We start from the raw sequence: 9,851 nt of genomic DNA, 5'->3' as shown, positions 1-9,851 counted from the left end.
CCCTGGCCCTGACCCCAGGACGCAGGCCCTGGGTCGTGGGGTCAGAGTTCAGTGTGCCATTGCCTCCAGCCAGCCTCTACCCCCCCCTCTGCGTGGGGGAGCCCCGCTTCCCTGCAGGCTGGGTGCCACCCGGCGCCAGCACAGGGGCCATCGGTGACACTGGCCAGCATGCTGCTGTGGGGCACGGAGGAGTGTCAGGGCAGGGTGGGTGCTGAGGGCTGCTGGCGCCGCTCCGCCGGGCTGGGCAGGAGACGGCCAGGAGTGTGGCTCTCAGCCTTCCCCGGGAAGCCGGGCCAGAGAGCGTAGTGTTGCTTTGGATGGCTCAAGTCTTTGCTTGCAGACTGGAAGAGGAAGCAGGCCCTCCGCTGCAGCGGGGCACGGGCGGAGCAGGCCAGCTCGGGCTCCGGCTCCCCGGTTGGAGAGCAAAAGCGAAGGTCCTGTTCTAGGCTGCTGGTGAGATACTACAGACACACAGAGGGAGGAGGGGGAGGGCGGGGCACCTGCAGCAGGCCAGGGGGCTCCGGGAGCGCGAGGCTCAGTACATGTCCTTGTAGATCTCCTGGAGCAGGGGGTGCAGCAGCGTCTCCGTCTCCGTCTTCTTGAGCCATTGCATCATCTGGGCGTGCTCGGTGACCAGCTGCCGCAGGTCGGCCATCTTCTGCAGCAGCTTGGGGAAGAGGTACTGGGCGCCGGGGTGGTTGGCCTGCAGGTGGGACTCGAGGGCGCGCAGGATGGTGTCCTGGATGGCTTCCACCTGCGGCACGTTCATGAGGCCGGGCCGATCTGGGGGCACGGAGCGCAGTCTCAGAGGGCGCGGGCTCCCTGGCCCGCAGCGACACTGCCTGGGGCTGCAGCTCCCTGCCTGGTCAGCGATGGCTCCGCCGCGCTCCTGCCCTCGCTCCTTGCCAACAGCGCTGTCCTGGTCAGACAGGGAGGCACACGCACCCAGCGGCGCCTGGACTCAGCCCACCCCCCCCCCCGCCCCCCGCGCTCCTGGGCTCTGTGCAGGGCGCCGGCCTCAGGGGCCTCCTCGGCTGCAAAGTGAGGGTGACGAGGGAAGCTCTGGCCAGGACCGTCCTGCAGACCAAGTGAGCTGCAGCCTCTGAAAAGAACCACGACAGGGCCCCAGGGAAGCTGGTGGCGCACACCCAGGAGGCTGAGACAGGAGGATTGCAGGTTCGAGGACAGCCTCGTCAACTTAGTGAGGGCCTCAGCGACTTAGCAAGACCGTTTCCAAATAAAAAGTAAAAGGGGCTGGGAGTGTGGCTTGGAGACAGAACGCCCCTGGCTTCCGTCCCCAGCTGGGGAAACGGAAGCTGCTGCCCGCTCACCTCCGCACAGGATGATGGCCGCGATGAACAGCGCCAGGTCGCTGTCGTCGAGCTCCAGGGCGTTGAACTTGACGGCGAACTCGAACTTGGGCTCGATGATGTCGCTGAAGGGCTTGCGCAGGCTGCGCAGGAACTCGTGGGTGACGAAGCCGCTGCCGTTGGCCACCAGCAGCCCGTCCTTGTTGACGATGGAGGCCAGCATGGCGAAGATGGCCTCGTGCACGCCGTACTTGAGCAGCGTCACCTGGTCGTTGAGGAAGAGGCTGCCGAAGCTGGGCACGCTCTTGGCGAACTCGGTGAGCTCCCGCACGGTCTCCACCGTGGCGCACTGGCAGCGGTAGAACACGTGCACGCTGATCTCCTCGCAGGGCGGCGGGCCGTCCACCAGCTGCTTCCACACCAGGCCCTTCTCTGCCTGCCACAGCGTCTCAATATTGTGGATCACGAAGGGCTGAAAAGCAGGCGCGTCAGACACGGCCGGGGACGCGGCCGGCCGGGGGCGGCGGGCACTCACCGCGGCGTGACTGGGCTTGCCGGCGAGGATGCTGCGGGCCTTCTTCTTGGTCATGTTGAAGTTCTTCAGGTAGGCATGGTAGATGTGCTTGGAGAAGGCCTTCAGGTCGGCCAGCTGCGGGTTGTGCTGCTGCCCCTCGCTGGCCGCCAGCCCCGCCACCAGCTTCCTCTTCTCCGCCTCCGGCATCCGGCCAAAGCGGATGGCTGTGCGGGGGACGAGGGACCGTCACCAAGGAGCGGCAGGCCAGAGGCACAGCTCAAGGATGCAGGCGGCCTGGGCCCGGGCCCTCGAGGGATGCGGGCAGCACCCAGCGCCCGAGCTCCGTGAGGGCCAGGCTGCTGTGCCCCGTGGCGCCTGGCACGAGGGTCTTCCTGGCTGGAGGTCCCTTGGCGTGGCAGCAGGAAAACAGGCTTTGGTGACGAAAGCCACGCGACTGCACGGGTCCTCCTTTCCCATCAGGAAAAATGGGGCTGCCCCCAAACCCCGGGGCTGAGTGTGGTGGCGCGTGCCTGTAATCCCAGTGCTGGAGACAGGGCACGCAGCTCGAGGCCAGCCTCAGCAACTTAGTGAGGCCCTGTTTCAAAATAGAAAGTAAGAAGGGCATGGGGCATAGGTAGAATGCCTTTGGGTTCAATCCCCAGCACCACAGGAAGGAAGGAAGGAAGGAAGGAAGGAAGGAAGGAAGGAAGGAAGGAAGGAAGGAAGGAAGAAAGGAAGGAGGAAAGGAAGGAAGGAAGGGGCGACTAGACGTGAGCCCGGGAAGGACCTGGAGTGCCTGGCTCCTGGCGGCCGACACCAGTGGTCCGTGGCTCTCCCCGCCCTCAACACCAAGGGCTGAGGGAGCTCGGCCTTGACAGTGGCTTTTTTTTCCTTCAGCACTGGGAATGGAACCCAGGGGCATTTTACCTCTGAGCTACTCCCGGCCCTATTTTTTATTCTTTACTTTCAAACAGGGTCTCACTAGGTAGCTGAGGCTGGCCTGAACCTGCGACCCTGCTGTCTCAGCATCCCAAATGCTGGGATTACAAGCATGCGCCATCACGCCCGGCTTAGCACACCGCAGCACGCTCCAGGGCGGTGTTCCCAACACCATCTGACCTGGGGCCCATCCTCAGCTCCCTCCGGGCCGGGCAGGCGAGCTGCAGGGGTCCAGGGTGGACACCGGGCCCCAAGCCCCAGCGTCCAGGGGGCCGCGCTCACCGTTGTGGGACATGCCGAGCGCCAGGCACTTCTGGAAGCGGCAGTACTGGCACTTGTTGCGGTTCTTCTTCTGGATCTTGCAGCTCCGGTCACACTTCTCGTACTCGAGCTTCATGCGGATTGTCCGGCGGAAGAAGCCCTGAGGAGCGCACAGTGGGCCAGGCGCGGGCGCTGGGGGCCGCCCGGCCACGCGCACCGCGGCAGCAGGACCGCGACACTCGCAAGTCCTGGGAGACCTCTCGGAGGGGTAAGGAAGGAGGAACGCAAACTCGAAAACCTCGGAAAGTCATTAAGGTGCTGCACCATGCTCGCTTTACATGGCTGAGGAGCCTCTGGGCTTCTTAATTAGCTTGGTAACATAAAATGGTATTGGGCCAAAGTGATTATGTATCGGTTTTGTGCATCTTGTAGCTGATGCTTTAATAAAATTACCTGTGGAACGCTCATGGGCTTTGAGTGAGAAGAAAGACCTAGAAGCTCCCTGAGGAGGAAACATAATGTCTTTTCTTTTTCTCCAAGAACTCCCTCTGGGCCTTGGATAGGAAGACAGCTCAGCTCCAGGCCTCCTCCTGTCCTGCCTGGCCCCTGGCCCCCAGGGGGCGCCGGCCACCCACACAGCCCCGTGAGGCTGGGTCACCCTGCAGGGCCCAGCTCAGCCTGGGCTGGCCCATGGTGGCAGGGACATTTTCAGGGCCCACCAAGGCAGAGAAGGACCACATGGTAGGTCGGCCTGACGGGTGGCCACGCCCTTACCTTACAGCCCTCACAAGCGTGGACACCGTAGTGGAAGCCGGAGGCCTTGTCCCCGCACACACGGCACTCCACGTTGAGGCTGCCGCCCGCGGCCCCATTGCAGCCCATCTGCAGCTGGTCCAGCAGCGAGGCAGGCGAGCTCTGGGAGAGGTCTGTGGGCACACGGAGCTTGGGGTTGGGTCTCTGCGAGGCAGCCCTGTGGCCAGGGAGGGGCTCCGCACACCATCTCTCCACCAGGAGCGTGGGGTGGACGACGGGCCAAGTGTCCAGAGCCTCTCCCCGGAGCTGACAGGGCTGCGGTCCAGCCCAGGCGGGGCCGCGCTAGCCCTCCATGGGGGCCGGGCTCTAGACGGCTGCGCTGCGAGGGGGACCCAGGGGAAAGCACTCTGGGTGTGGAGTGGGAAGCTGTAAAGCTCGGGACCCGTGGAGCCGGCCATCGGGAGCTCTGTCCTGAGAGGACTCCAGGGCCGCCATAATGGGGCGCTGGAGGACCTCAGGTTCATCAGGCATGCGGCACGCGCCTGCGCTCAGCCACCCAGAGGCCAAGGCAGGAGGGCTTCAGGGTCCAGGCCAGCCTCAGCAATTCTGAGACCCTGCCTCAGAATAAAAAAAGCAGAAAGGGCTGTAGAGGGCTCCTGGGTTCAGTCCACAGACAGACAGACAGACAGACACACACACACACACACACACACACACACACGCGCGCGTGCGCGCGCGCGCGACACTTCCTGCTTGACAGACAGGAAACAGTCATGCTGATTGAGCAATGCTTTACCACAAACATACGGGGTTTTTTGTTTTTTTTGGTGTTGCTGGGGATTAAACCCAGGGGGCATTCTACCTCTGAGCTGCACTCCAGCCCTAATCTTTTTAAATTCTGAAGCCAAGTATGGTGGCGCATGCTTGTCATCCCAGTATTTGGGAGGCTAAGACAAGAGGATGTGGTTTGCGGGCAGCCTCAGCTACTTAGTGAGGCCTCTGCAACTCAGTGAGACCCTGCTTCAAAATAAAGAAAAGGCCGGGCGTGGTGGCGCACACTTGTAATCCCCATGCTTGGGAGGCTGAGACAGGAGGATCGTGCAGGTTCGAAGCCAGCCTCAGCTCCTTAGTGAGGCTCTCAGCAACTTAGTGAGACCCTGTTTCCAAATAAAATATAAAACGGGTCTGGGAGTATAGCCCGGAGGTAGAGAGCCTCTGGGTTCCACCCCCAGTACCACAAAAAAATAAAATAAAATAAAGAAAAAAAATAGGTTTGGAGGTGTCGCCCAGAGGCTGAATGCCCCTGGGTTCCATCCCCAGTAACATAAATAAAATAAATAAATAAATAAATTTATTTTGAAACAGGGTCTCACTTAAGTTATTGAGGGTCCTGCTAAGTTGCGGAGGCTGGCCTTGAACCTGCAATCTCCTGTCTCTGCCTTCCAAGTATGGGGATGACAGGCGTGCCCACTATGCTCAGCTCATGCAGGTGTGTGAACTCTGGCGCTGGAGTGTGGCCCGGGAGGGTAGTTGGGTAGAGGCAGGCTGAGAGAAAGCTCGTTAGGAACCGTGACTCTCAATCTCCCCTCGGACACTCAGGATGAGTGGCGGGGCCCAAGCCCTGTGCTGCCCGCCACACTGGCCTCTGGTCTCTGCGGCCTCCTGGGAGGCTGAGCAGCCTCCTCCACCAGCACTTAGCTGCTCAAGCAGGAGCACCTCAGGGCCCCAAGCGCATCACAAGACCAGACCAGCACCTCAGGCCCACCGCCTCCCCACACGGCTCAGGCTGCTCCCCTCCTGGCTGGTGAGGCTTAGTGAGGACAGTGCTGCCCTCCCCGCCCTGGGACCTCTGGGGCTAGGTGCTCTGCGCAGGGGAAGGCGGTGACGTCCACCACCCGACATGGCCCACACCTGCTTGCTCCTCACAGGGTGCCACCCACCAGGTGCGGGCCGTGCCAGGGCACTGCGGCTGCCACCCACAGAGCGCAGGGCCCAGACACATGAACAGCTGCCCGGCCCCGCCTCAGCATGGCTGGCTGGGCATGGAGCGGGGCCAGTGAACCCGAGCAGGTGCCGGGACAGATGCGGGACGAGGCCCTCGGGGAGCCTTCTTGAAAGGTGGCTTCTGCGCCTCCCTCCCGCCTAGACTCTGGACTCTGGGCACGTCTCTCCTCCCTCCTGGGCCTCAGAGCCAGCCCACGTGGAGCCTGTGCGCAGTGAGCCCATTGCGAAGGCCTGCCCCGGGCCCGGCTGCTTGTGGAGTGAGCCTCTGCTTGCTCTCCTTTTGTGGTACTGGGGATTGAACCCAATTGAAACTACACCTCCAGCCTAATTTCATATTTTATTTGGAAACAGGGCCTCACTAAGTAGCTGAGGCGGCCCTTGAACCTGCAACTCTCCTCTCAGCCTCCCAAGTCCTGGGGTTACAGGTGTGTGCCACAGTGCCAGCTTTCCTTCTTTTTTTTGACAGGGTCTTCCCAAGTTGCTGAGGCTGGCTGTGAACCTGCAACCCTCCCCTCTCAGCCTCCTGAGTCCTGGGGTCAGGGTGGGCCTGCGCCCCCATGCCGGCCCGGTGCGCCTTTTCTGCCCATCAGCAGACCCCGGATGAGCACCTGCTATGGCGGGCAAGATGAGACCTGATTCTGAGATTACCCCTCCTACCGTGAATGGGCCTCATCTGGCAGCTGGAGGTTTTAAGAATAAGGACTGGGCGCCCTCCCTCTCCAGGACAAGGGACCCTGCCCCTTAGAATCTGAGAGCCGGCCCTTACACAGCCCTCCGCTGGCTCTCAGTGCGGTCGTGTTCCCTCTGAAGCCTACAGCAACGGCAAGGCGAGAATGGCAACCCAGAACCATCCCGCTCCTGGTGGGCTCCTGCCCCGCGCTCCTACGCAGCCGTAACAGAAAAGAAACGGGGCTGGGGCCCACCGCTCGGTGGGGGTACGTCACTGTCCTGATAAGTGCAGGAGTGACGTCACCAAGCGTGTGGCCTCAGCGTAGCTGTGGCGCCGCTCGGGGAGGTAGCAGCTTGCCACCCTCGACTGCAAGTCGGCACCGACACTGCTGAGCTGGCCCTCACCCACCGCGTGTGGCGGGAGTCCCGCACAGCGTCTGTGGCAGCACGCTGGTGTCACAGGCGCGAGGGCCGGCCAAGTCCACTGACTGCGGGCAGACTGCGGGGCCTGGCCGCCTCCTGCCCTCTGCTGCCTTCCCCACCGCCACGGCCAGCCCTGCCTGGACACCGCCAGGCCCATGCTGAGAGGACGGGAGACATGGAGGGCCGGCTCCAGCCACGGCCCCAGGGCCTCTGCGTCCTCGCTGTGAGTGGTGAGGCCACCTCTGGCCTCGCGGAGGGAGGAAACAGCGCAGGGACGCAGTCGGTGTACAAGGGCCGAGGCACAGCGTCTTCCTACTGTTTCGGGGCTCTTTATGGGGTCCTAAGAGGACTCCGGGGCCAGGGTCACAGACTCGCAGGCCGAGGGCAGGGGACCTGCAGGAGTCAGGTAGGCCATTTCTTTTCACCTGGCCAGGCTTGGAGGTTGGCAGGATGTAGCTGTTAAAAATTCATTATTTTAATTTTTTCAGAACTGGGGATTCAATCCAGGGGCATTCTACCTCCCACTCCAGGCTCCAAGTTCTATTTTTTACTGTTTTTGGAAACAGGGTCTCAGTTGCTAAGAACCTTGCAAAGTTCCTGAGGCTGGCCTTGAACCTGCGATCCTCCTGTCTCACCCCCAAGTACGGGGATTACAGGTGTCACCACTATGCCCGGCTGAGATCTCACTAAGGATTTTAAGGAATGACATTCCCCCAGTTCTTAGGAACTTAGCTTCCCCGAGTACACACAGACCTACTCACTTCTCTCTTTCTCTCTCAACCAGGACTGAGGCCAGGGGCATTCGATCTTTGGGCTAAACATCCAATTGGCTCAAAGTCCAATTTATTTTACTTTATTTTTTGAAGTACTGGGGAGGGAACCAAGAGGCAGTCCACCTCCGAGCTATACCCCAGCCCTACTTTTTACTCTTTATTCTGAAACAGGGTCTCACCATGTTGCGGAGCGCCTCACGAAGTCTCTGAGGCTGGCTGTGAACCTGCGATCTTCGTGTCTCCGCCTCCCAAGTCCTGGGATTACAAGTGTGCACCACGCTTGGCTTTTATTTTTTTATTCTGAAACAAGGTCTGGCTAAGAAACTGCATACTGGCCTCAAACCTGTGATCCTTCTATTTCAGCCTCCCAAGTACTGGGGTTACAGGTTAGTGACACCACGCCTTTTGAACCCCCTGCCTCTGTTGGCTTCTGAGACAGGGTCTTGCTAAGTTGCTGAGGCTGGCCTTAAACCTGTGATCCCAGCCAGGCCTGGTGGCACATGCATATAATCCCAGCACTTGGGAGGCTGAGACAGGACCACACGGCCCCTCGGCCGCTCTGACAGGCCAAGTCTCACCTCATCTTAGGATGACTTTTTTCTTGTGGTGCTGGAATTGAACCCTGAAACATTCTCCCTCTAAGTTCCACCCCCAGCCTGATTTTTACTCTTTATTTTGAAACAGGGTCTCCCTAAGTTGCGGAGAGCCTCACTGAGTAGCTGAGGCTGGCTGTGAACCTGTGATCCTCCTGTCTCAGCCTCCCAAGTCCTGGGATGACAGTCGTGCGCCCCTTGCCTGGCTGACATTCCTCCCTTCTGGGGAAGCTGGGCCTCTGACGCCATGCCAGACCCCAGCTAGCAAACGGGCTGCTGTGGGATGGGGCCGCCCGGTCACTCCCGAGCCTGGGTGGGCAGCTGGGCTGGTGGACGGCTCCCTTCTCCCTGAGGCTTGGGCCTCGGGAGGAGGAAGAAGCCTGCCCTTCGACGGGAAGGAACAAGGACGCTGGGCACAGGCTGAGGGCGGCCAGGCACGATGGTGATGGCGGCGGTGTCGGCCCCGCTGCCCACGTGGCTGCGCATGGTGAGCTGACGCGCGATGACGGCTCTTCTCACGGCGCGCACCATGGCCACACAGCTCCCGCCGAGGTGGACAGCCCAGGCGGGGTGCCACCATCGCAGCAGCCACAGGTGGGGTGCTCACACCCCGTGCTGCGGCAGCGGCGGGTGCTATGAGGACAAGACGTGTGGCGCGCGTGCCCACTCACTGGATTCTTGCGAAAGCCATGCACACTGCCTGCTCGAGGCCCTGCCCTCCGCGCCCCCGCGGCCTTCTCCTCACCTGTGCCTGAAGAACGTGTGAGTTCTGGGCCCCCGTTGAGCTCCGGGGCTCCTTCAGCCTCTGCCCCTTCCTCCTTCTCCTCCTCTTCCCGGACCTCGGGGGTCTCCTCCCCGGGCTGTGCCATGGCTGATCTCCCCTCGGCGCCGCGCCTGCAGGCCTGGTCATAGCTGTGGCATCGTCTGGGGCTGAGCGCAGAGGACCGCTACAGGGCAGCTCCCGTCAGCCTGAGCAGAGGGGAGAGGCAAGAAGTGAGGGGCGTGCGGGCCGTCGGGGCGGCTGTGCCCCGCTCCTTACTCAGCGGCGCTCCCACAGCGCCCTCGCAGGCAGACGCCGCTGGCCTCCTGTCCTGCCCACCCGCACCAGACAGGGTGCCCACCACCATGCCGCCCCTCCTGAGCTCGGCTGTGCTGCGCTGCGGGGACAGGGGGTGGCCTCCGCCCTGTGGTCCTGCCTGGGAGTGCCACCCAGGAGGAGACGGCTCCATGACCTCAGGTGACCGTAATGAGGTCAGGAGCACTGGGGACAGAGGGGAAGAGGAGCCGGCCTCAGGGAGCGCTCAGCACCCGTGGCCCCAGCCCACGGGCTGGACTCCACTCTGCCTGTCCCCAGAGCCGGCCCCAGCCCGTGGCTCCTCACTTTGGTGAGCTCGCACCCCTTCACCCGCTTGTTGGGGGACCCTTCTAGGCCTGCCAGCTTGATGTACACTAGAATCACTAAGGAGTTCTTACAAACATGGCTGTCTGGAGCTTGGCGTGGTGGTACAGGCTTGTAACCCTAGTACTTGGGAGGCTGAGACAGAAGGATCACAGGTTTGAGGCTGGCCTCAGCTACGTAGATCCTTTGCAACTTAGTGAAAACCTATTTTTT

The 9,851-nt window shown here is 61.8% G+C and overlaps 1 protein-coding gene across 5 annotated transcripts; it reads right to left on the bottom strand.

Moving 5' to 3' along the window:
• Nucleotides 1-535: 535 nt before the first annotated feature.
• On the bottom strand, nt 536-9,149 carry PPARD (peroxisome proliferator activated receptor delta; the record flags this gene model as incomplete). Of its 5 annotated transcripts, none has more annotated exons than XM_080709733.1 (6): nt 536-783; nt 1,332-1,782; nt 1,846-2,048; nt 3,046-3,184; nt 3,799-3,950; nt 8,985-9,108. In XM_080709733.1, the coding sequence occupies 6 exons, from the start codon at nt 9,106-9,108 to the stop codon at nt 536-538; spliced, it is 1,317 nt and encodes a 438-aa protein (XP_080565859.1). The 5 variants fall into 5 exon arrangements, with proteins under 5 accessions (XP_080565859.1, XP_080565861.1, XP_080565860.1 ...); XM_080709735.1 differs by having other exon boundaries at nt 1,332-1,575; XM_080709734.1 differs by lacking the exon at nt 3,799-3,950 and having other exon boundaries at nt 8,985-9,149.
• Between the last annotated feature and the right edge of the window lie 702 nt (nt 9,150-9,851).

Source organism: Muscardinus avellanarius (genome assembly GCF_963383645.1).
Source record: "Muscardinus avellanarius genome assembly, chromosome: 14".
Taxonomy (NCBI): Eukaryota; Metazoa; Chordata; class Mammalia; order Rodentia; family Gliridae; genus Muscardinus; species Muscardinus avellanarius.
The sequence above is the reverse complement of the archived record's forward strand: the minus strand, read 5'-3'. Positions and strand labels throughout refer to the sequence as shown.